Source organism: Thalia democratica, chromosome 4, assembly GCF_965202585.1.
Source record: "Thalia democratica chromosome 4, ktThaDemo2.hap1.1, whole genome shotgun sequence".
NCBI lineage: Eukaryota > Metazoa > Chordata > Thaliacea > Salpida > Salpidae > Thalia > Thalia democratica.
In genome coordinates this window covers 59,554,182-59,581,266 of record NC_139168.1, presented here as the reverse complement: position 1 = coordinate 59,581,266, position 27,085 = coordinate 59,554,182, and the positions used below count along the sequence as shown (strand labels likewise).

Sequence of the window (27,085 nt, the reverse complement as noted above, 5' to 3'; positions counted from 1 at the left end):
TTCAACGATTAATTTAATATATGAAAAGTTACTTGTGAAGTGTTTCTTCAATATCAAACGCCTTATTGTCACGATCAACTTGAAGTTCCACATTTTTCGCTTTGAGTTGAACCAGTTTGTTTCGCACGTTCTGAAATAGATGTATAGTCTACTTGTGCTTTATTTATAAGCTATTATCTAGTTTTTCGCCATTATGTTTGAGTTAGATTACAAATTCTTATTTATTGTTAAAAGAAAACGCATAAATTTGTTTTAAAAACTGCCATAAAATCAAAGAATATTTCAATTTAATAACCAAATTCTAGTTGTTTCACACGTTTCAAAATGCTTAAAAATACAAAATATTTAGTTTTCATCTTTTACTTTTTTACCGATTAAGAAAAATTTACAATATTTTAACAACTTCAACAAGTATACAACAATTTAACTTTTAGGTTTAGATTTATGTTTTTTAATTTTCAAGCAATAAACTAACGCGTAAATCATCGCTGTAAATTGCAGAAATATCCACTTCAATAATTCCCTTCTTGCACTTTTTTCGAAGTTTGTTGTTTTCTGATGTCAACTTCTTCACCAACGCCTCAAGCTCATGAACTCTGTCTATGTAACTTCCCAGTGAATGATTGAGTTTCGTTAGTTGCTGGCGTTCACCAAGTCTAACTCCTTTTAAATCCCTGCGTGTTTTTCAAGGTAAAGAATATTGTTAATTGCTAACTTAAACTTATTTTTAAGTTAAACTAATTTCGATTTTGTTTATGGTAAGTGAAAACTTTAAATTTGGCTTTACATAACAACTTAACTAATAAATTATGTGAAGGTTGTTTTTTTATTTAACTACTTAAATTTGAAACAATTTTAGTTTGTTTTCCATCAACAAATCATTTTTAGTTATATCAAGTTTCTTTATGTTTAAAGTTTTCTTATTTATTTTTAAACTTCTTACCTATTTTTATATTTCTTTTACTTAAATTATGAAAATTATAGCCTATCTTTTAGGAAAACTTTATTAAAAAAAAGCAGAAACACATAACTTTTTTTAAGTATTGACAATTACACTTATATCGCAAACATTAAGCAATTTTTATCCTTATTTTTAATTTTCATTTGACATAAACTTTTACCTAAAAAATGTATCAAAGTGACAAAATTGTCAGTATAAAACATTTAATTCAAAAAATGTAAGATGATATAAAAAATATTCTCGGTTTTAGCTAGTATAAAAATTAAACCATTGCGTTTAGTTAGTCGTTTTAAGTTTTTATTTCAAAAATTTACGTTTGACTTCGAATTGTAACTGCTCAGCCATATTTTAAACATATTCTTGTTTAATACTTAATTTATGTATAAGGTTTCTGTAGTTTATACCATTTTAGTGTTTAAATATTTTGTATGAGTCTGTTTTTCTGTATAGATATAACTATAAAAATTACATTTAGAACAAAAAGCCTTTTTTTAAATCCTAAAATAAGTAACAAAAACGTTAAAAAGTTTATCTACGAAGCTTTTATATAAAAACAAAACTAACACTCCGGTTTCAATTCCATAACTTTTTCTGTAACTTGATGGCCTACTGAGCGTTTTTGATGTGGTTGTCACGTTTACAAGCGATCCTGAGCCCTCTGTCTCGTTTATCACAATCTGACTACTCTCTCCTCCTTTAGTTTGCGAAATGACAACTCTCTCATTGCTGTAATGAGACATTTTTTAAACTTACCAAGGTGTCCTATCTGTGAATCAATCGAAAATGAGAAAAAAAAAACAGTTGTTGAAATGAATAAACAGTTTAATAGTTTGGTTAAGTTTTTTTTTATTTGATTAAGAATTTACTGTCTGATCAGTATGTATCGAAATAATTGTTAATAAATAGAATTAAACTAAATATATTTCTAAAACTGATTATTTTTTTTGTTTGTTTAAAAATGAATACATAACACGTAGTTTTTAATTTGACATGAATTTTAAAGTCAAATGAAAAATACTGTCTTTTAAAAGGACGTTCAATTCAAAAGAATCTGTTTTCTTAGAAAGCTTTATTGTTTTTTTCTTGCCTACACATCTGAAAGTGAACAAAAATTTTAAAGCTTATATCTATAACCATCTACAAAAAACGTAAACTGACGTCAAAATGACTTTTTGCTTGTAAAGTATACAATTTTATGAGTGGGAGCTTAGTAAACGCTTTGTTATTAGCAGAAAGCTTATTTATTTTATTTATTACTAATAACCAGTAATAAATGATCTAATAAAAACAAAGCAGTTTTTGTCTAATACATGTTAAACTTTGTTTTGTATATTTAAAGTTTCAAATGTAATAAAACAGAACAATTACTAAAATACACTTTTATAAATATTCTCAGTTGAAGTCTTTTTTGTTTCGAATACTCTAAAATAACTAAATAGTAAAACTGTTCCGAAATTTTTTACAAGTTAAAACATTTAACAAAGTTTTTATGCATTTTGATGCATTACTAAGTATATAAAGTACAAACTAGTATACTTAACTTTTTTTTTCGCTGGATATAAAATTCAACTTCTAAAAAAAAAAAACCAATATACTTTAACATAAACTTTTTTCAAAAGTTTCAACTTACTTCACAGTAAAAATTGCTCTTACTTTAACAAACTTTTCTAAATTACGTCAAATCAGAAAATCTTTAAACTTTAAATAGCTCTTTACAAAAAGTTAGACATGTTTTGAAACACAAAATAATTCAACTTTTGATAGTTTTTATTTATGATACGGATTACAACCAATTGTAAATTTGAACGTTGTTATATGAAATTATTTTTTTTGAATACAATTTTTACCAGTATGTAAATTTTAATTTTTTGTTTTTATTGTTATAAACCATTTAAAGCAAATTGTGTAAATGTTTTTCCTTTATTTTTTTTCAGCAATGTGTTTTCCTAATAAGCGTTTTCAATAAAAAATACGCTGTTGTAGGTAGGTTTTTCAATTATATAAATATAAATTTGAGAGCTAGTAAACATTTTTATATCTTTATAATATATAAAATTGTTACTTAAAATGTTTTATTTTACAACTAATTAATTTATATATTTAAATTAAAATGTACTATATGTTATAGATTTGTTTTACTTAATACATTTTACTTTTTTAGTAAACTCTTTTGATGCAGTAATCTGTTTACGTGTTTTTTTAGTGTTTGCATACGTCGTTTATCTTGTTATGATTAAATTTATAGTTATAAAGAATATTTCCAGTTGTAAAGTTTTAGTACTTAAAGATAGACAAAAACATATTATTTTTCTGGAAGCATATAAGTTTTAACCTTAAATATTTTAACTAATTTAACAACTTAAAACAAGAAAATTGGCCTAACTTAAGACTTTATGCAGAAGATTTCGCTAACACTTAAATACCATTTATTTTTCTTGTGAATTGTTTGTTATTAGTTAAATTAAGATTTTATTCTATTTTTCCATTAATGATTTTTTTTTCTTTTTTTGTTTAAATAATTTCAAATATCTAAGTTCTCACTGTTGTCAATGTCATTTTTTATTTTACAGTTTAAAATAGTTAGTTTAAGAAAGTATGTAACTCAATGACCAAAAGGTCTTTTTATACACAAGGTCCTTTGAACATAATTATGAGCGTCGATATCTTTATCGTGTTCAAAAAACTTACTTACATATTTATATGTATTGTTTTTAACTTCTTTATTTTGTTTACTAGTAGTAATATTTAAATTCAGTACTAAACAATTTTTAACCATTTTGATGTTTAAAAAAAAATTATTTATTTTAGAAAGATAATTTTTGCATTTAAGATTTTGAATGTAGAAGTTATATTTTGTCAATTTAGTTGACTTACAAAGCATTGTCAGCTTAAGGGTTTTAAATCAAATGAATAGGCTATATAACTAGTTTTTATTAAAAAAAAACACAAAAGGGTTATATTATAATCTTTTTCATAATACTTGTACACATAAAGGACTGTTTATCTAAAATTTATTTAACATAATTTTAATGAAAATCTTTTAGGTAGCAAAAAAAGGTAAGAAATATATGCTGAAACTTTTGAAGTCTTTATAACAAAAAAAAAAAAATTTAACACTTTAACATCTTATAAACTATTTGATTTATCCTGGACAAGACATTAAAAGGTACCCGTGGTGTGCAACTCGATAACCAAAAGGTTCTTCGTGTACCAGGTCCTATAACCAAAGATTTTGAGCGTATATTATTTTGTTTAATAAACTAACTAGTATGCAAATATTTATTTTAACTTATTGCAATTAATACCAAAAAATAAATTTTATAGTTTCTATATAGTTACATAAATACTTTAGACTTTAACCACAAAAGAACACTTCATTGCTAATATAGTTACAGATATTTAGTCTAACCATTAAAAAGGTTCATTTTAACTGTGTTTGCCAAGGTAATGTGTCAGAAAATTTTACACGGCGTCACTTTTGAACGAAGAGTAACTTTTGCACGAGTCGTCAGTTTTGCGCGGAGTCACTTTTGCACGAAGGGTCACTTTTGAATGGGTGTCAGATTTGCGCAGCGTTACTTTTGTACAAAGCGACATTTTTGCGCGGGTGATTTGTTTAAGTCACTGCTACAATCGTCAACTGCCGCTCACAGCCGACAGAAGGAACCACTTACCAACCAAAGGTAACAGTGATAGTAGATTGTTGGTAAAATCGTTTCCAGCAGCTGTACAAGCTGACAGGAGGAACCGCTTTACCAATTAGCTGAAACTAAGTTTAAGTCTGTGCTAAACTGACGCCGTAAAAAAGTAACTGCTCGTTCAAAATTGACGACGGGCAAAAAAGTCAATCCGTTCAAAAGTGACCCCTCGTTCAAAAGTGTTTTCGTGAAAAAGTTACCCTTCGTGCATTTTGGACAACTACTTGTGGGCCTTAGTGTCCTATAAAAGCAAAACCAAGTTGCAGCATATCGAGTTGATTTTTGTTGATAATCGTGCTGTGCAGACTAGTACAGAAACTTGAGTTCACACTTTTAACCCGAAAAATGCTGTGTTTAGAGTCCAAATTAGTATTTAAAAATATTGAATTTAGAAAAATCTAATAAACTTACAAAGTGTTAAAAAATTAACAAATTTTATTTAAAAAACTTAACAAATTACATAGAACTATTATTTATTCAAGTACTTTCGATCACGGCTTATCAAAAACTGTATCTTAGTTTATTAAACTAAATTCAAACTGAAATAAAATAACAATGTAGTTAGAACGTTAAAAGTTAATGAAATATAAGATGACGGAATAAAAGAGTGAAAATTTAAAAACTAACTAAGTACTAAAGCTACTTAACTTTACTATTAAAACTTGTCAGATAAAATCAGACTTAAATTAACCAACAAAAAGAAACGTACAACAATAAAGCTACCTTTTTAAAAATATTAAAAAAACAATAACTATAAAACTACTTATTATAAAGATTTAAACGTTTTATTTTTAATAAAAGTAAACGAAAAACAAAAGGAAAACGTCCAAAACTACTAACAAAAATGTAGTAGAACCAGAATAAAAAACAGAAAACAAAGAACAGTGCAGTTTAAATCTCATGATTGAATTTAAGTAAAGAAGTTGTAAAAAGTCTTTAATAACATAAGTATTATTTGTAGTTGTAATAAAAACGGTTAAGTAGGCAGTGTTTAAATTTTTATTTTAAACTAAAATCACAAACAATTAAAGTTACTTTTAAGTATATTTTTAAGAAAACATTTTTATAACTGTAGCTTGATATTTAGTTTAGCAGACAGTTTTTGTTGTTGAAAAGTTTTTAGTTAACAAAAGCTGAATGTAAATTTTCATAATTTTTTACCAAAACAACTTTCATTTCTGCTGTATGTACTTTTTATTTCAAAACTGAAGACTAAGTTAGTATCTTATTAAGAATACTAATATACAAACTTTTGTTGATAGTAACAACATAAGTTATCTACCGTATCCGGACTCTAAAGATTTAAATTAGTTTTAGTGTTAACAATTTACAGGTTCATAAGTAATAATTAACTATTTTATTAGCATTTATTTAGTAACATATTTTTCACTTGTTAATTAATAAACCCATTAGTATTGTTGAATTACCTTATTTTTAAAACGGTAAATTTCTTACGTCAAGCTGCATACTCGAGATCTCATTTACGGTAAACTTGTATTTTCGTTCTTTGCATAAAGTAAAAATTAATTTAAATAATGATTTTAGTAACTGCTTTAAACAGAAAACTAAACAATAACGAATTTTAAAAAATTCTCTTTTGAATTAGGATAACACTTATGCTGTTAGAAAATATAAATATAAAATTAACTTCGCAACTGGAAAAAATTATAAAGCAAAATACAACTCAGTTATACCATGGGCTCTTGACAAAAAATAAACCAATTATTTAAGGAATAGATAACATTAGGATTCGTAGATCACTAATCAGCATCGATTAGTTAAACATATTTAGTAGCTTCATTAGAAAGAATATTTATCTTATTAATTATCTCATTATAACATCATCAGTTTTAAAAATACTGAAATTATCCATTTCGTAAAAAAGTAATCATGATCATTGGAGATCGCAATTCCCGCTAAGTTTACACTGTTGTGTTTGTTAAAGTGTGCACTCACTAGGAAAATGACTGTACTTATTGTAAAAAATGCGATTATTAAATTACATCTCAGCTATTTGAAAATAGATAGTATGTTTCTACCAGCTATTTATACTTCAATTATAAATAGCTGGTACTAACAAGTTTTACACTTCTACAAAAGAATAAAATACAGTCTAAATTTCGAATACAAAAAAAATGTTTAAATACATTATGAAAATTAGAACTTATAACAAAGATAAAAAGTAAATGTACTTGTGTCTCTACAAGTAAAAGCATAGTATGTTATAAAAAAAAGAAGCATAAAAAGTCACTTATCTTACATTTATTGAAATTTAAAAAATGTTGACTTGATAAAGATATTTTGTAGACATGTACAAGCTTTCAAAAATACTATCTGTTTTGAAAGCAAAAAAAAAATCTTTTTTTAGAGTAAGTTTACACAACTTTTACATAAATACATGTTTTTTTATTATTTTATAGTGTAACTTGATAATTAATTTTAACAATATTATACCTAACTAATTGACAAGGTCTTTTAAAAGTTTAATAAAAACTAAATGTAAGTTGATAATTTATAAGAACTAAGCAAAAAATATAAGTCGTTTAAATTTTTTCGCAACTTACTTTTTTGCACAGTTAATTGGAAAAGGGGTTAAAAGTTAAATTTAAAAAATGAACAAAATATATATAATAATTGTTAAAAGCTGGATTTATTTTTAAAAAAGCTTAGTTTAATTTTATCTTGCTTATTTTTTAGAAATTATGTAGTTTTAAATGTGACATTTTTTTTGTTGTTTTTAAGTAGTTAATAATTTTTTTGGTTTTAACATTAGGTTGTAAAATAGATTCTCTATCTTATATCAAAACTAAGGTTTGCAACAGTTACAAAAATATTCAAAAATTTTATTTATACTTTTCTTTAATATGGAAAATAGTATATAATAAATAAATTTGTGTGTTTTTGAAAACTAAATATTTTAGAAGTATTTAAAAACATTGTTAGTTGAATTATTCAGAAAAGTTATTAAAATGTTTTAAAGAATTGAATTGACACTTGTAAAAGTTGAACTCTCAAAAATTTATTCTAGAAGAATTAGTTTTCTTAGTTTTCTTAATATTTTTACTTTTTCTGTTGTAAGTGCTTAAGCCCATGCACAAAAATCAGATAAGGTTCTCACGTGGCGTTTAAATTGAGTAATATAACTTTTATCAGTATACCTTTTAATTGTACATAATCACCCTTAAGTTTAAGAAAATGCAAATAACAAAAAAGTTTTTAATAAAAGATATTTTAAATAATTACTATACTATTATAACTTAAGTAATAGTTATATTTTAGTTTTTTAAGTACTTTTGTTGAGTTTGAACTGACAAAATTTTTGAACTATTTCGGAGAATTTCGTACAGAAATTTACTAAAAATTTTTAAACTTTCCACGATGTTTGCACCATAAAAAATAAACAAGTTTTTAAAAATAAAAAACTAGCTTTAAAAAGTTTTTATAGCAGGTGTTTTATTTTGTAGTCACTAAAAAAAAGTTCCTTCATTACTTAATTTTAATTCTTTATCGTTAAATTAACAATACAAAAATAAAAAAAACATTTTACTTTTAAGGTTTTTCGAACAAATTCACAGATAAAAAAATTAAAATGAATTTATTGAAAACATAAACAAAAATCAACATTTTTTTGATTGAATTGAAGGACATGTTGCACTAAAAGACCTCTACTCCTCCGTAATAAAAATACTTATTTTACTTAAAGCTCATAAGTAGTGTATATATATATATATTGTTTATTTAAATTTAAATTTGGTCATAGGACCTGGTGCATAAAAAAACCTTTCGATGTTGTTATCATTTTGTCTGAGTTTAATAAAACCTTTTGCAAGTTGTTAAATCATCTAGATACTAGAGATGTGCTTTAATGTATTTATCTACCGAATAATTGGATCCTAGATTTGTAAATTCAGGAAGTCATTTTTGTTGATTAAGCATTTAATTTTGGCAAATGTTGAACATATTTTGGTAAACGAATAAAAAAGACACTTAAGCACAATTGTGTTTGTAGTGTATAAAAGATATATTGGGCTGCACGATAAATTTTAGATTGCACGAAATTCAATTGAAATTTACAGTAGATATTCTGAAATTTATTAATAATAACAAAAAGGGTCTAAGTGATATTTGTAGAGTTTTTTGAGCTTTGCGTGCACAAAGAATTTCAAATTTAACTGGATCCTAAACTGGAGCCGAATCTTTACTTTATGGATCGAGTAGATCATTTTTTAAGTTTTAGTGTTCTGTTTTGTGAGTATATAACTAAAGTTCTATTTTCTTGATAATTTACATTTGCTAGCTTTTTGAGTTGGTCAATTCCTTTTTCTTTGTAATTTTTAGCTGATTTTTTGTAAAAAAAAGTCAATAAGTTTTAAAAAACAATTAAGATTGAGATTCAAGGTGAAATTAACTAAAGAAATACAGATAAAATAAGTTTACGAAACAAGTTTATATTTTAGGAGTATACTGTTCAAAAAACTTGAAGTATATTCTTCTTACATAACAATAACAAAAAGTCCACTTTAGAACCTAAACACATATTTGACACATTTATAATAAATTAAACAAGTTAAAATTTAAGTTAAATTGTTGAATAATGTTTTTACATTTAAACCTTTGATGTTTTGATTCTGCAACTTTTAGCAAAAGTTCTATCTTTATAAATCCACACTAAAATAAGTTTAACATTTGTAAAAACTTGATTGAATTTTCTAGAGAATAAGCTTTATGTTCAAAATTTGGCTCATAACATTTTGTATATACAAACAACCACATGGTTTTGATCTTGCAACTTTTAATTCTAACAGTTTTCAAAGTGCTCATTAGGACCCCAAGCCCACCAGGCCATAAATTTTTATTATTTAATTTTTATAATTAGCATTACAAACTTAATTTATTACATCTTAAAGTAAAATCTGTAGTCAAGAAAAAAAAATAACTAGCTCAAAACCAATTTTTATAATTAGTCGTTTATTCCAAAAATATTTTTATTATACTAAGTTTTTTTTTTAATCAGAAAGTGTCACAGTTCTCTATGCAACTTTTGTAGCATAGATAAATATTTATTTTATATAAATAAACAACAGTTTTTTGATATTGCTTACAGCTGTATTTTTCATAGCCATTTTTAGACATATTTTCAAGTGTAAATGGTTGTATCTAATATCTTACTTAGTGGTTAAAAAATAAAGTATAAATCAGGGTTTCTATATTTTTTTTTAGAAGACCCCATCAAAGAAATAAAAAAGCTATTGCCTCCTCTTACAAGATTTCTCTAAAAACTAACCTTAAATACACGTAAGACCTTTTTTTTGCACTTTACCATTGACTCCTAAATATCTATTGTAAGTTTCAAATTATTTCCTCATGGCTCCCCTTTAGCTCCTTTGCTAGTTATGGCCACCAAGGGGACCATATGGCTCACTTTGGAAACACTGGCATAAATACCAAGTATCTACTTACTAGTAATGTGCTTAATTCTGACTAGCTAAATTGTTTATTCTAGTTAACTGATAAACCAAGCGTACACTATAAATATTTATTGAAACAGACAATATCTTAGAGGTTGAGTTGTCAGAAATTTAGTTGCGTCAATTTTTTGGTTGTACCACAAACAAATGCATTAGTAGTAATCAGGGAAGCCAAAAAACCTGAAATTTGATAATTTAGGCTAAAAAACCTTGAAATTTTGAAAAAAAAACTGGAAAAACCTGGAATTTTCACATGTTAAGTAAGAAAAGTTCAACTTGACACAAAAAATCTATCACTTAGATATTTTTTTTGCCATAACCAATATTTTTTTAATTGAAAAAAAAAATTAAAGTATTATACTTGAGAAAATTTATTCAAAAACATAATATTGAGCAAATAAGTAAGATATATTTCACCTAACCCTTATCAATTACTTCTGTTAGCCACTAATTTTTAAATTAAACTTTTAGTAAGTAAACAGTTTAAGGTTTCATCAGAAAATACACAATCAATAAACTAAGCAAAACTAATTAAAGAAAGATTATTAATTTATAACTACACAGTAATAGATTAGTTAGTAATTTAACTAAGATGAGCATACATGCACAAATTAAACAAACATTAAAAATAATAAAATAAGCGACAAACTAGACAATACATTTAATGCAACTTATAAAAGATTTATAAACCTACTGTTGTTTGCATAACTTAGCTTTAAATGTTTTTGCAAATAAAGATTCTAAAGCACTTAAATGATATTAATAACGTGCTTTATTTGAAATTGAAATATGACTATCATTATAACTCTTTGCACAATCATAATTGATTTATAAATGTTCAGCAATTGCTGATGACCATTTAGATGGTTTATTCAAACCCGTGTCTATTTAACTTCCAAGGAATTTTGATATATGTTTGTATCTTCTTATATGAAATCTTTTGAAAGTTCTGCCTATATACATGCGTACTTTCACAGTTGCATTGGAATTTATAAGTTAATTTACTTTTTCTAGATCGTTGGTGACATCATTATAAATTGTATAGAATTTTAAGTAGCTTTAGAGTATCTTTTCAATATTGTCTAAATAACACAGTATTTTACCTTAAACTCAATTTAAAATAGACACAAAAACTTTCAAAAACCTGGAACAAATTTATCAAAAATCAGTTACCAACCTGACTGATGTATTTTAGTATGCTTGGTTAGACTATAATAGAGATTCGTCCTTACTATCTCTACTTGAAGTGATCTAATAAGAACAAAGCTAAGACACAGAATGTCATGTGGACTTTTGTTTATGGTCATATAGTGCAGTCTAATGCTTACTGAGTGATGGCCAAAACATCTCAGATTTATTGGCAACAGTCAAAGTACTATACATTGATTAGAAAATTTAAGATTTCTTAGTTTTTTTTTATAATAAGTTATAAGACTATACCTGGTAACTTGCAAAAAGTATATGGTCATAAGATTATAATTCAACCTATTTTTTTTGTATTTTAGCTTTTGTCTTTAAAATAAAACTTTAGTATGATCTGTAAGTTATCTCTTCTAAAGCCACTCACCAATGCTAACTGAGATTAGTCTAAAGTTTAGTATGTGCTAGGAAATTAATTAGGTTTAGGTAAACCTGTCACTTATACACTTTAATACCATTAATCTCAAAACTAGTATTAGAATTATAAAATTAATATAAAAACAATATACTTTTCAGATTTTTATTAACTATAAAGCAAATAGTTTATAAAGTTATGATGGGTAAGTGATTATTTTACCTAAATTAGTTTTTTGTTATAATATTTTATAAAAGTTTCTTAATGTTTATATTTGAATAATTTTTTAAATCTTTTAGGCACAATAATGTTATTTAATATGATTCAAATTAAAATTTTAGAAAATGTAAAGCTATGTTTAAATATTATATAATAATATATAGATATACCTTTTAATTAGCTTTGATTGTGATAAAACATAATTTTTGTTTTTTGACTCTATATTTATTTGACTTGATTTTACTATCTGAGTAATCCTAAAAAATAGTTTTTCATTCAATTTTTTGTATATCTTAATTACTAAAATAATAAACTTAGTAACTGTGGAGTCTGAAATATAAAGTCAATAATAACTTTCTGTTTCAAATTATATTCAACTAAATTGCCCAATTAAAATTATAGAAGACACCACAACTTTTGATAAAGAAGAACAGTCCGATAGCTTGTATCCTACATTGCAAGAGGATAACCTTTCTGTAGATCCAAAACAACTAGAGAAAGAAGAAGATGAAGCTGAACTTGCAAAAGTTTTTATTTAGTTTTAAACTTTATTACTTTACGATATTTAAAATAAATTAGTATTCAAAATAGTTAAAATAAAAACTTGCAGGGTTTTGAGTGTTAGTTGAATTAAACACAAGCTAATTTTTCTTGTAATCTTTATAAGAAAGTTAGCTGACTTCATAAGCCATTTTATATTTAAGTTGTTTTAAACTAAGGTTATCTCTTTAAAAACAAAAATTTCCAGCTCAAACAATTGTTTTATAAAGATTTTATTTACTGTTTTTTACCATTTTAAGGGTCATAGGATGCTAACATTTTTTCCTTTTGCTCACAGTTGACAGGTTAAAGAACTGTATATGTATATGAACTAGAAGTTACTTTTTATAGGATATAAGATATCAGAAAAGATTGAGGTACAGATAGTTTTGTAAAAAGTTTTTTGAACAAATGCATTAATGGTAAATATTTTGTTTTGTTATCTGAAAAAAAAAAACTGAGTTGCCACAGGTTTTAGTCAGTTTATTGTTTAAGTAAGTTAATAACATCTTTATAATTAAGCCCTTAGTTTAGTATTTTATGTAACAAGTTTATATGTATGGTGTATTACAGTTATTTTTTGCTGAAGTACACATTCTCAATACAGCAGCTACTTTTTTTAATGGTAACTAGCGTAAGTTTCAAATCTCCTGTAAATTGCACCTAAGAATTTTTTTAAATTTGCTATTTATTCCAAATCCCAGAATATTTAAGTTTAAGTTTTCAAATTTTAGGCCAGATTTACATGCTTGCAAGCCACAGTTTTACCTTTTGTAGGCCAAATTCAGTTAAATTTTTAACCCATATCTTATGATGTAGATTAATTTGTTAAATGATTTTGAAACACTAACATAATGAAAAAAATTGTTTTAATTGTTTTAATTTTTAAGTATCTTGCTTCTGGTTTAGCACAGTTTAAAAAGAATTTAAAGAATAAAGACTTAAAGAAAGTTTATTCATGCTACTGATAAATAGTAACATATAGTTTAATAAGTCCAAACTAAAAAAAAAATATAAAATTTAAATTTTATTATAATTTGAGTTATACATAAAACCCATCTAAAGGTTTGTACCCATAGTTGTGCTTTTATCTTATATTATCTCTCTAAAGTTACTTGCTTTTAAACAGGGTTGCAAAAAACCTGGAGTTCTAGAAAAACCTGGAGTTTGAGAAGTTTTGAAAAAAACTTGGAATTTCAAACAAATTTACATGTTAAGTAGTAAAATTTCGATTTGCCACAAAAAATCTATTGTTTAAAATAAAAAAACTTTTGTCATCATCGACATTTTTTTAAATAAAAAACACATTTAAAGAAGCTTTAAAATATTTCAATGTTGTTATACTATTTAAAACTATTATTTACCTACAACTTAATTTTTAATTAAAAATAGTCTCTAAAATGTGTAATTTTAAAAACCTGGAAGAAATTTTGAAAACCTGGAGAAAGTTTGCCAAAAGCATTTGGCAACTCTGTTTAAATGATACTTAAACAAATAAATTAATTCGAAAGCTCATTTATGTAAAATGAAAATTCAAAAAACCAGTTACAAATAATAATCATAGCGTTTTAATGAAACTGTTATTCAGATCGAGGAAGAAGTTGCAACTTTAAAGGAAGTTTTGGCACTTAAAGAGGCACAAGTTTCTGCTCTTCGTAAAAAATTAGGCTTAGGACCTTTATCACAGATAAAAAATGAAATCAACAAAGTTCAAGCTACTCCTGCGTTAGTTTTAAGTTGAAACATTGCTCTAGCTATTTATATTTAGTAAATATTACTTAATATTAATTTATTATAAAAAAAGTGTGTATAAATTGTCATTTTTAAGTTTTGTCTTAAAAAATCCCACTTATCAGATGTTTAAATAAATTTCAAGCTATATTAATTTATAGAAAAATAGATTTACTATTTTTTCAATTTGCTCTTACTAATAGTCTTAAAATGAACTGAATTTTTCTTAGTGTTGTGTAAAAAAATATGTTATATTGTAATGTTGAAGGTAAATATATAAAATAATAATTTAGTGTTTGTGTTTTTTTTTAATTAAAAAGGTTCTTTTTATTTATTTCAAATTAATTTGACAAGTAAAATGTTTCACAGAAAAGACTATACACTGAAATGATATAAAAGTTTAAATTATGTAAAAAATGATTCGTAGTTAATGTTTAAATCTTTTATATGAAATAATGTTTATTTTGAATAAATGCTCAAATCCTCCATATTAAAATTAAATATGACAATTAAACAAAAGTTAAAATTTACGATTTAGTTAAAGTTCAAGTATATCCAAGAAAGTGTCATAATATCAGGGTTGCCAAAAAACCTGGAAAAACCTGGAGTTTGACAATTTAGACAAAAAACCTGGAATTTTGAACAAAATCACTAAAAAAACTGGAATTTATAACAATTTTTACATGTTCAGTAGTAAAATTTTGATTTGACACAAAAATCTATCATATAGATATGCATTTTTTGTCATCATCAAAATTTTTTAATATTAATGAACACATTTAAAGTAGCTTTACAGTATCTTTTCAATGTTTTTATACTATTTAACACAGTTATTTACCTTAAACTTAACTTTAAATTAATAATAGGCCCAAAAATAAGTACTTTTAAAAACCTGAAAAAAATTTGCTAAAAGCATTTGGCAGCCCTGTAATATTAGGGTTGCTACACAATCAGGCTAATTTGACATTAGTTGAGAATTTTCAAAGCATTTGGGCTAGTTCCGGTTAGTCAAATATAATTTTAAGAAACTTATACTAGTTATAGATTTTTTGAAAACTCTGGCTACATTTGTTTTTAAATTTAAGTTAATATAAGTTTTAATCTTTGTTATTTGTTTTTGTGCTCTATCATTTCGTTTTAAAAGTATAAATTTATTGATATAAATTATTTGGAAAGTTTTACTCTTTGCCGCTAGATTTTACTTTACTATAAACTTATGACGATAACATTATTGTTTGATTAGTAAATTAAAGTTAGTGTTACAATGAAGTTATCATATTAAGGTACATGACAATTGAAGTTCTAACATTTTAAATTCTGATTTATTGTAAAATATCTCCTTTAATAATTTTTTTTGAATACTATAATCTTATTGAAAAAGCTTGAAGTTTAATTTTTTACAAATTAAAATTAATTTTTGTGATATGACTCAAAGAAAATTTAAAACTTACTAAAACATAGATATTTATTGTAATTGTGACTTTTTTTGTTATTGTTAGTTATTGTAGTGTACAACGTTGGACTCAGGCATCAAAACCTGAGCAACTAAAACAGAAGACCTTCTATTTTTTTTTCTTTCCTAATGATATAAATTAAACCAAAGGGAATTTTTTTTAATTTGAAGTAAATTTAAAGAAATGGATATTTCATTTTTATTTAACAATTTTAATTGTCTGAATTTAAATGGTTATGTAATAGTTATGTTGTATTCAAATTTATGTAGTTTTTTTCTTGGATATATTTAAATATTCCTCTATAAACTAGTTTTAGTTGTTAAATTATCTTTGTTTAAAAAAAAAGATACCTATATATAAAGATAAAAAGTCAGACTTGCTTTTAAATCTACATGCAAATTTAAAAAAGGTTTTCGATGAATTTCATTTCGAACTTAGTAAACTTTTAGAAAACATGTTATTAAAATATTTTTGGCATAGATTGTGCAACAATAAGTTTACAGTCATAGTGATTATTGAATAAGTATAGTTATATAGAAGAGGTCTTAGGAAAAATTAAAATTTTGCTTTGGTGCAAACTATAAAAAGAAATAATGATTTTAGTGACTACAGCCAGTTTCTGGTTACTTGTGGTAGCTTTTTTCTCTTCAAAGATTGGCTATTCTGTGTAATGATAAAAGATTATTTAAGGCCATTGAAAAGTGTCTAATATTTTTTACAGAATTAAGTTTGACATATGAATATAAAATTGTATTTTGAATTATAAGTTAATTTTTATAGAAAATATAATTTTCAATTAACTTATGAGGCATCGTAATTTTTGTAAAAAGTTTCTAAAACAAATCAATGCACAACAATTTTTTTATTGTTCTGTAATATTTTTCATTGATTTTCTTGAAAACTTATTTAAGATAAAAGATTATTTAAGGCCATTGAAAAGTGTCTAATATTTTTTGCAGAATTAAATTTGACATAGGAATATAAAATTGTATTTTGAATTATAAGTTAATTTTTATAGAAAATATAATTTTCAATTAACTTATGAGGCATCGTAATTTTTGTAAAAAGTTTCTAAAACAAATCAATGCACAACAATTTTTTTATTGTTCTGTAATATTTTTCATTGATTTTCTTGAAAACTTGAAACTAACTACAAATCTGTTTAATTTTTTTTTTTTTTTTAAACCTAAATTCCTTTGGAATTGTTCTCACTAATATTTTAAAAATCAGTTGAACCATTTTTTTTTGTTGAAAAAAAATCCTTATATGACTAAAAGAATGAAAAAGTTTCAAAAAAAAGACAATTTGAAGTTTTAAACCCTTTCCAACAGATAATTTAAATTATTTTAAAATTGAACTTAAGTTATTGCTAAATATTGTAGGAGATATATTTTTGAAAAAATAGTTTTTTTTTTGGCATTTTAGGTTGTGCTTTTCATAAATAACTATGCAACGCTAAATTTTTGATCTATTCTATCTTAAAAATTATTTATAATAAAAAAATAGTAAACACCAACTGGTACCTGGTAGCACAGTTTCCAGAATTTTAAAATTCGCACATGTTTATACTAGCTTGTATGTTAAATGCGCGTGGTTTTTAGCTGATTAAAATCTGGTAATTATGTCTGGTGGTAATAGTTCAAAAGAAGAACAAAAAATATTTACTTCCTATGGTCATAATTTATAACTTAATACTAAACAAGAAGTTGCTTACAAAACTTGTCATAGTAGGAAAAGAACTATCTAAGTTTTGTGACATGGATATACTTTTAGGTATATAAAGACGCAGGAAACACTAAAGTCGGCAGGACAAGCTACAGCTAGTGTGTTTGCATCTATGACTTCGAAGTTTTCCGAAATGAAGTTAGTTATTTTATTAATATAGCTAAACTCGGATACTTTTTACAATACTTGAAATTACTTAACAGCTAAGATGAATTTCTTTGAACATTGTTGTTTAGCTGTCATTATATGTGATACTTTTTAGAAATTATAAGCAATTGTATAAAATAGCTCTAGAGTAATGTGAAAATTATAAAAATAAAAAATAAGGAAGTTTTCTAACAAAAATAAACTATATCAAGTTATCTCTAGATTTCTCTATAACAGCCATAAACTTGTACCTAATTCTATCGAATAAACATAAATAATTTATTCTTATGTCACATGACAAGTTTTGTCAAAATTTTAAAGTTTTTTTCATATTGATTATTGACTTTAAATGTGTATTTATCTTTCTAATTAATCTAAAAGTTTTTACACACTAATTATTTTGAGTTTAAAGTTTACTTTTGATGTTAACTTATCTTACTGTCACTAATTTCTGCTTTTTTTTACAAAACTAGAACTTCATTGTTTAGTTTAACACATTAAATGAAATGAAACTTGCTGTCGAAAATCAATAAGTTTTAAAGACACGTTTTTGTTCTTTTAGTTTTTCTAAGTTTTATACCATAAATAACTTAATAAGATGCTGTAACAGTTCTCTATCCTAAAAAGAGTATTGAAACCCGACTAATTTTGTTAAAATGGTTTTTAAATTGTTTACAACTAATCGATATACTCTAACAAACAGATTAACAATAAACTAATCTCATATTAATTAAAAGTTAAAAATATAGGAATTCAAGTACGTTCAAAAGTATTGAAGAGAAAATGGACAGTGTAGGATCAAGCTTTATGGTTAGTGCTTAATCATTTTCAATGTGTAGAAGATAATTTAATAACATAAAATAAAAACGCTAAAAAACAACTTTAAGAACAGTATGATAAAACAATTTCACTTTTTCTACAAGTTGAAATTCACAAAGTAATTTTCAAAAAAGAACGAAAAAAGAAAATTAGTATTTTTAAGAGACTTATTACATTTTTCAGTAAACAACTGCTTAGGTTAAAAACTTAACCAGTTTAATACCTTTTACAGTGTATTTCAAAATAATCAAAACAATACAACTAAATTCATACTGTTATATCTAATTTAAGTGCTCTAAATAAGTGCTCTAAAAACAATATTATTATTTTAACTTGAAAAAGAGCAATAAGTATTTTATTTAATACAAAATTAAGCTCTTTTTGTTAATGGTAATGCACTTGTTTCATCATTGCAAACATTTTATTGTCTCCATAAAAAAGTGAAATAATGTTAATCAAAATCAAAATTATTACCTTTTAAAAGCCATAAAATTTTATTTTAGCCATGTTTTATACTTAGTAATAAAAAACAGAAAGTTAATACTGAAATTAAACTTTTGAAAAAACAAATTATACAGTCAAATTAAAAAAAATTCTAAATCAATATATTATCTTAAATTTAGTACGTTATTATTGTAATTTAAATTTATTTAGTCCTGTTTTCAATCGGATAACGTAACTTTTAAGAATTATAATCAACTACCTCATTCATATATTTAGTTTCTAAAAATATTTTTTTTAGTTTTGTTAGTTTTAAATCCACCAATTTTTTGAATTTTTCTATTTAACACACATGCCCTTTAAAAAGTGTAAAAGTGGAAGTAATTATGATATCAAGACTGTTATTACATTAAAATATGTAACTGTATCAATTGCAATCTGATATTTTGTTCAATAAAAACATATATTCTTAGTTAATAAATTGATAATTAACCATTATATACTCTAATCTGATTGTTGTATGATAGTTTTAAAAATTGAATTAATGTTTATTTTAAGATGTTGATAACAGAGACTTTTTTTTTTAATAAGGATTTTTATGTATTTAATCATCAAAAAAGCCATCCTTACTATATTTGTTTTTAAAGCTAACATCTAAAATATTAGTGTTTTGTATTATTTAATGCTTGTAGCAATATTTTGTAATCTAATTGTTGATTTTGTACTCCTTAGATGCAGTTACAATAGTTTATGAATTTATTAAATGACTGTAACAGCGATCATCAAACTTTAATTATTTTTCTAATTCATTGCATGATCAAATAATCCAGGGGTCGGCAGCCTTTTTAAGTTACGGGCAAAATATACTAAAATATTTATAGGCGGACCTGTTGAAAAAAGACCTCAAGGACCACTTATGTTAAAAAAGTAAATATAGCTAAATAAAAACGAAATAAAATGATCATTTAACAAGCACTAATGTTTATATTTTATTAAAAACAAGGTTGCCAAAAAACCTTGAATCCTGAAAAAACCTGTAATTTTAAACATATTTTACATGATAAGTAGTAAAGTTTCGATTTGACACAAAAATCTATCGTATAGATAATTTTTTTTTGTCATCATTAAAACTGTTTTATTAAAAAACACATTTAAAGAAGCCTTTAGATATTTTTCAATGTCATTATACTATTTGACACAGTTTTTACCTCAAACTTAGTTTTAAACTAAAAATAAACCCTAAAACGTGTAATTTTAAAAACCTTTAAAGAAATTTTGAAAACCTGGAGAAAACTTGCCAAAAACATTTGGCAAACCTGTAAAAATAAAGAGCCTATTTGTATACATTAATTAAAAAAAACTTAAATTTGGTTATTTTCCTCAAGTAGTTTTTGAACTAAAAATTACATCGCGGGTCCAATCATCTGATCATCTGGCCGCTGTTTGCCGGCCCCTGATTTAAGCCTGTGTGTAGTGCAGATGACTCTGACTTTTTGTTGTACTTTTTTGTTTGTAGGAAAAGTTCCAACAATTAAAATTGAGAAGAAGTTCGAATACACAAGTAGAAGATAGCGAGAAGGATGATGAGGTATTATTTGCTTGTGAAGCCTTGCTCGTTCAAAACAGTTTAACTAAACAATAAATTTTTTGTCTACTTAGACGATTGAAATAACTCCCATATTTGCCCGAGACTAACTTTTAAACTGATTAATAGACAATTAAGACTCTTTTTATTTATAGATTACCAAGTTAGAAAACTTCAAAGTATTGTTTTTAAATATTCAAGCATAATTATATAAACATAAGTTAAGTTATAAATTTTAATGATTTGTTAAAATTTCAAAAACACATAAATAAAGTTATTACAAAAAGAATTGAATAGAACGAAATTTAAATCCGAGTAAATTAAGGTAAAGACATGACAAGATCATTGTGTTTATTGTATGATAATTATGTTTAAAATTTTGCATAATATTCAAATAAGTAATGTTATGTGATTTTACATTTCTTTACTAATAGTTTATCAAATTATGTAGTTTAGAAACATAAATTATAAGTCAACTAGGTTTATGATATACTAATTCAATCACAAGACTAAATTATGCCTTTAACAAAATTAGTCTGGTCTTAAAATTTTATAACATTGGTCTTCAGTTTTTAATACGTAATGGGTCAAGTTTAGTACAAGTATAAAAAACTATATTAGAAAACACTTCAAAGGAAAATACTTTATCTAATGGTTACTTATTACACGCAAATTTTTTTCAAAGTCAAATAAAGATGCAAACTTTTGGTTATTATGCGTAAGTTATTTTCAAGCAATAATAAAAAAAACGTTGTTCGCCGCGTATTTTAGCTTTTTGGATTGTAGTTAGCAGACCCCTGTTTTAGATGATCAAGACATGGTTGTTTAGTTTCAATCAAACTGATCTTTCATTTATCACTTGTAATGATTTCGTATAATTTTCATCTAATATCTTAGTTAATTCCTTGGTATGTTTTTAGTTTATTTAAATTCATTGAGTAAAGTTTTTGAGTTTTTATTTCAAAAAATAAGTATTTTGTAATTCAAACTTTGTTGACAAGAAACCTTTATCTACTTTATATTTACGAAAAGTTGAAGTGACTTAAGTTTGAAAGTCTTTGTTTTGATTTTTTTTTGATATTTTCAATGTAGCTCAAAAGATCTATTTATAAAACTAAATTTTAAGGTTGCTAACAACCAACAATTTTTGTTCATTAACCTAGTTTCATCACCTAATTCCTAAACTCAGTCTTATAATACTTTATATGCCACTGTCTCGTTAAGCCTTGGTTAAGTTAAATGTCTAAATTAAAAAGTTGTATTTAAATTTAATGAAAATAAATATTTAAGAAATGTATACCTTACTTATATTTATGATATAAAAAACTAGTCTTAAAATTGTTTACAACTGTTTCAATTCCTAACGTATATCTTCAGAACAAAAATAAAGCTTTGCGAATTTTGAAATAATTACTAAATACATATTGCGACGTATCAAATTATTTAAAGTAAAATTAGGAGGCCTATTTTAAAAACACTTTTTGTACAAATTTTTTTTGTACTAAAATGTACTTCTTGTACAAATCAAAGTTTGGTGTTAGTTGTTCTTATGTTTAATTTTGTTTTGTTGCTGTTTTCGCTGGTTGCTTTATATATATATTTATTCAAATACTTATTTTGGTTATAGAGGCAGGGTAATTGAGTTAAACAAGTCCAAATACTTACTAATTGATTAAAACAAAGTATAGAAAATTTGTTTGAATTACAAACACTACACAGTTATGAGATATAACATACAATGTAATTAAGTAAGTTTATTTATAATTCATTATATTTTCTTTCAACACATTAATGGTTAAAGAAAACATTTTTAGTATTTATGTTGAAGAAATGTAAACTTCAAACTGATTGAAAAAATTTGTAACATTTTGATTGTTTAATAAAAATCTTAATTTAAAATGAAATAAGTTTACAACTGCTAAGAAAATATTTAAGATGAGTTTAGTTTATATTTCTTCTACAAAATCAATTCGGCCAACTAAGAACCATATTTTTACATAAACAAATTTGTTTAGTGATATTAAAATTTTTCCTTTAATTTACCCTAATATTTAAAAAAATATATTTTGTAAAAACATAAATAAATTGAAAGCTGTTAAACATTATCAGATAATAATCAAAGGCTAATAAAACATTAAGAGTTTTTAGTCAGAAAATTAGCAACATTTTAAATCATCATTACTTGAATACCTGCTTGTAATAATTATATAAAGTGTTGAGTTCTTAATTCATTGATTAGCTCGTTCGACATTTTTAGTTTCAATTTACTATCAATTGAGATAAAGTTGTTCCTTATCGTTATTATTATAAACTTTTATATATAAGGTAAACTACAGGTGGGTGATTCTTCTAGTCGGTGGGTCAGATTTCGCAGGCCGGGTAAATTTTAAAATTCTTGCAAATTATAACAGAATAATTATTTAATATAGCTCAACTCTGAAACTAGAAATTCAAGCGCATAATAAAGTGTTTGTTTAAAGAAAGCCCATTTTTTACAAACTTTTTTGCTCAAAAGTACGTCTAAGATCACAGATTTTTGCTTGATAGGCTTACGTTGGTTACCCCTGGTGTAAACTTTACTTGAAAATTGTGTTAATAAAAGTCACATTGCAGAAAACGAGTAAATAAAGTAACGCATCGGTTTTATAAAACATAAAGTGTGCTAACACAATTATGAATTAATCTGTTTGCAATGTTCGGTTGACGAGTTCTAAAAAGGTACAATCTTACTTTAGGAGATAAAACTTAATTTTTTTTCTTCTTACTACTAAATAGCATTTGAACGTTCGATAAAACTTCACTAGGTACGGTAAAGCTTTTATTACCTCATAATTCAAAAGTTTATAACAAGCCTTATTGATTTTTTAAGAGCACTCAAAACTACTGCATATATAATTTGGTATATTGCAAGTACTGAATGAGCACTGCTTATTAAAAAAAAATAAATAGAAAGTGAAGCTGTACTTGGGTTGTTATTTTTTGGTTATAATCATTAAGGTTTTTTTTTTATTTTTTCTATATTACATTAGCCATAAATTCACCTTAAAGTTAAGTCACTAAATCAAACGAGATCATCAGTTGAATAAAATCGTTGATCATAGAATTCTATTTGAATAAGATTTTATTCAACTGATGATCTCGTTTGATTTAATTCAAACGAGTGAAACATTGTTTTATTAATAAAATTAAAAAAAAATAATCATTTTCCTTATCATTAAGTCAAAAACTTTTATTGTGATCTATAAAGTAAAAAGTGAACAATAAATATACTTTAGTTAATAGTTAAAAAAAAAGCATAATAGAAAATATTGGGATCTATTGATTTTGAAAATGTTGTATCTAACTTAAAACGGGCATGTACTATTTTAAATTATGCCTAACAATATTTTACTAATACATCATAAAGTCTTTTAAAATGTACAAAATATATTGCGTTCATATTACAAATTGTGTAAAAATTCTTTAACACGTGTTTGTACTTAATTGTTTTAATTGTTGCAAAAAGTTGTACTAGTTATAATAATTTTCAGCATTTTTAATAAAGTTTAAATTGTTTGTGTAAGAATTTATGTTTAGTAAAAAGCAAATAAATAAACGATACAAATTACTTTTTAAACACGAGCATAAAGTTAATTTTATAGACAAATTTATAAATTTTTCAAAAAACATAAAACTTTAATGTCAATTATTTTCCTTATCTTAAAAGCTATCTAAAAAAAATTTTTTATCTTAGAGAACGCACCTTTGTCTTTAATTTAAGAAAAAAAAATTTTTGTTTTGGGTTTGAATTATTTCATGGGGTCCCTCCAAAAATAAAGGTTTTTTTTTTGTTTTTTCTATTAAAATTGCTTTATAACCAAAAAAAATTAAAAAAAAAAATTTTTTTTTTTGATTTCCCTTAGTTTGCATGTTATTTAAACTCTTAAATAGTTATTTTGTAAATAATGTTAATATATTTTACGATTTGGCCCCAAAACAAAATGATGTATATTACACTATCATTTGCCTTGGCCATTTCCTAGATAAAAAATTGATAAAAGGAAAAAAACAATTAATAAGAATGTAAATTACAACAAATTTACTTAAACTATAATAATTTATTTACATTTGTTGTAATTCACATTCTTATTAATTGTTTTTTTCCTTTTATCAATTTTTTATCTAGGAAATGGCCAAGGCAAATGATAGTTTTAGGTTTTTTGAAAAATTTATAAATTTGTCTATAAAATTAACTTTATGCTCGTTTTTTAAACTGTAAGCTTTTAAAAAAGTTTTATAAATATATTTCTCACATTGACTAGTGTTTGAAAAACATTTTAGTGTAATTTTATTAAGTTTAATTAGTACAAAGTTAGTGAATGATGACTAATAAAATAAAGTTTATTGTGTTCATGTTCTACATTTTTTAACCTTACCTATTCTAACCAAAAGTTCAGTTCTTTGTTCTATGAAATTGTTTTTAAAACTTATCAAGTTTATTTAAAATAGATCTTTAAAAACTCTATGCAAACTAGACAGTTATGTAAATTCTTACTTGCGCAAAAACGACTATAATAAATTTTATTTCAAGTAAGTTGAATTTTAAATTGTAGTTAGTTTTAAAATAAACAAAATTAAATTAAGTTCCATTGCCTAAATAAAAAGATATTTTATATTAGTTTAGTAATAATAAATTTTAGTACAAAGATGAGATATATCCCTGTTATAGTAAAAAAATAAAGAAAATATATTTTAATGATTATACAAAACGACTATATTACGCGTATTAATCTGTACAGTTATTTTAAAAATGATCAAAAAGTTGTTGCATGATATTTGTATTTTGTATAATTATATGCCTTGTACTATAATCTTTTTTAGTTATAAGAACCTTGTACACAACAGAAAACTAGTTGATGAAAATTTTAAATAAATCAAAATATATTTAATTTTAAATTTGCAGTCAAAAGTGCAGGGGATGAGCGGAGCGAAGCAGGACAAAGTTGAAGCAGCAGATGATGTGAAGGCGACAGGAGAACCGGTGGTTGAGCAACCGAAGCAGGAAACTGCTGACTTCCTGTCAATGTAAACATTCATGTTTATGGTTTTTTAGTTACTTTTTAAAAATTTTTATTACGTATATTTATTCAACCTATTAACTATTTTTTCGAGTATAGACTTGTAACTTTTACAAGTTAAGTTTTTTTTTAACAGTGTCGTAAAACTTAAAAAAATTGTTTTCTCTATTATAAATATTATTAATTTGTTTTATGTTTATTACTGCTTTCTTAAGTTTTTTTTATAAAATTCAAGATTATTTATTCGGTGCGTGTTTTTGAAGTAAAATAATTCAATTTTTAAACTACTTTCAATTTAATATTAAATTTGATACATCAATAGACAGACAAGTATAATTAAAAATAGACTCGTTATGTACACAAAGTAAAACCGACATTTTTGTACTTCATGCTCCTATTTTAGCTCTGCTTTATTTCCTTATTCCTTTACTTTTATAACTGGCATGATTATTCCTGGTTACTTTTGATATTTAAATAAAATTAAACTAAGTTTAATAAATATGTTTTTTCTTTTCTTTAAAGAACTGTTTTTATTACCAAGTGATAAATGTAATGCAATAAAAGCTTTTACGTATAGATATTTCACTACTGGTTTTATATTTAAATAAATAAAAATTAAAATAAAGCGTAAATATTTTGAATTGAAACGAAAGTGTATTATTTAATAAACATACAATTTGTTTCATACCATTAAAGCTGAAAGCAATGAAAATTTAAATTGTTTTGATGTCTATAAATATACAGCTTATATTACAGTGATAACTAACCAACATAAAATTTTTGTTTAAAAAGTATAACTTGTAGGGTAAAATAAATATTATTCAAATGTATAAAATGGTCATACAATATCTTAGTATAGGCCGCGGTATTTGATTCTAAAACTTTGTACAACTACAAAAAAAAAGTTATAATCACATAAAACCTATAAAAACTAATATACCTAAATCGATCAGTAAACTGAATGTTTAGTTTTTGCTTAAAATTGATTATCATTAAAGAAGAGCTTCATAATTGTTTAATTTAAGATATTTCTGAAAAGGGATCTGTTTAAAAATTTTTATTGTAATTTTTTAAATTTTCAATAAGTTAGTACATACTTATTTTTTTTTACTGATACATGGTTAAATCCTAATATTATAGATCCAAATTTTTGACCTTTAGGGTATAATATTATCAGTAATGATAGACTAAGCAGGGGTGCACGACTATTTAAATTCCGACAACTCAAACTCGACAATTCAAATTCCGACAACTCAAATTTGGACAATTAAAATTCTGACAACTCAAATTCAGACAATTCGAATTCCGACAACTCAAATTTGGACAGTTCAAATTTCGAAAATTCAAATTCGGACAATTTAAATTCCGACAACTCAAATTTCAAAAATTCAAACTACGACAACTCAAATTTCAAAAATTCAAACTACGACAACTCAAATTCAGATAATTCAAACTACGACAATTGAACTATTCAATTAAGACGACTAAAATGTTACAATAAATTATGTAATGAGAATTATAAATTTTATCAAATATTGCTTTTTTGATTTGAGATTTTAAAGTGTTTATAGAATTATTTTTTTACTTAAAAAATATTTAAGTTTTTCTTAAAAATTAATAAACCAATTATTAGATACAGGGTTGACACTCGGTCAGGAAAAATTTGAAAAAAATTACAAAAGTCA

General features: G+C 24.4%; 1 protein-coding gene across 2 annotated transcripts; it reads left to right on the top strand.

Moving 5' to 3' along the window:
• Window positions 1–11,847: 11,847 nt before the first annotated feature.
• On the top strand, window positions 11,848–25,980 carry LOC145834520 (tumor protein D52-like). Of its 2 annotated transcripts, XM_082941966.1 has the most exons (7): window positions 11,848–11,887; window positions 12,304–12,428; window positions 14,030–14,166; window positions 17,400–17,489; window positions 18,248–18,308; window positions 20,275–20,346; window positions 25,286–25,980. In XM_082941966.1, the coding sequence occupies exons 1-7, from the start codon at window positions 11,881–11,883 to the stop codon at window positions 25,409–25,411; spliced, it is 618 nt and encodes a 205-aa protein (XP_082798092.1). In that variant the 5' UTR covers window positions 11,848–11,880; the 3' UTR covers window positions 25,412–25,980. The 2 variants fall into 2 exon arrangements, with proteins under 2 accessions (XP_082798092.1, XP_082798093.1); XM_082941967.1 differs by lacking the exon at window positions 20,275–20,346.
• The last annotated feature ends 1,105 nt before the right edge of the window (window positions 25,981–27,085 follow it).

Bases quoted from the DNA above. Each gene is read 5' to 3' on its own strand.
- LOC145834520 (XM_082941966.1), top strand. The intron at 12,429-14,029 runs GTTTTTATTTAG...ACTGTTATTCAG, and splicing joins ATGAAGCTGAACTTGCAAAA to ATCGAGGAAGAAGTTGCAAC. The intron at 14,167-17,399 runs GTTAGTTTTAAG...ATATACTTTTAG, and splicing joins AAAGTTCAAGCTACTCCTGC to GTATATAAAGACGCAGGAAA.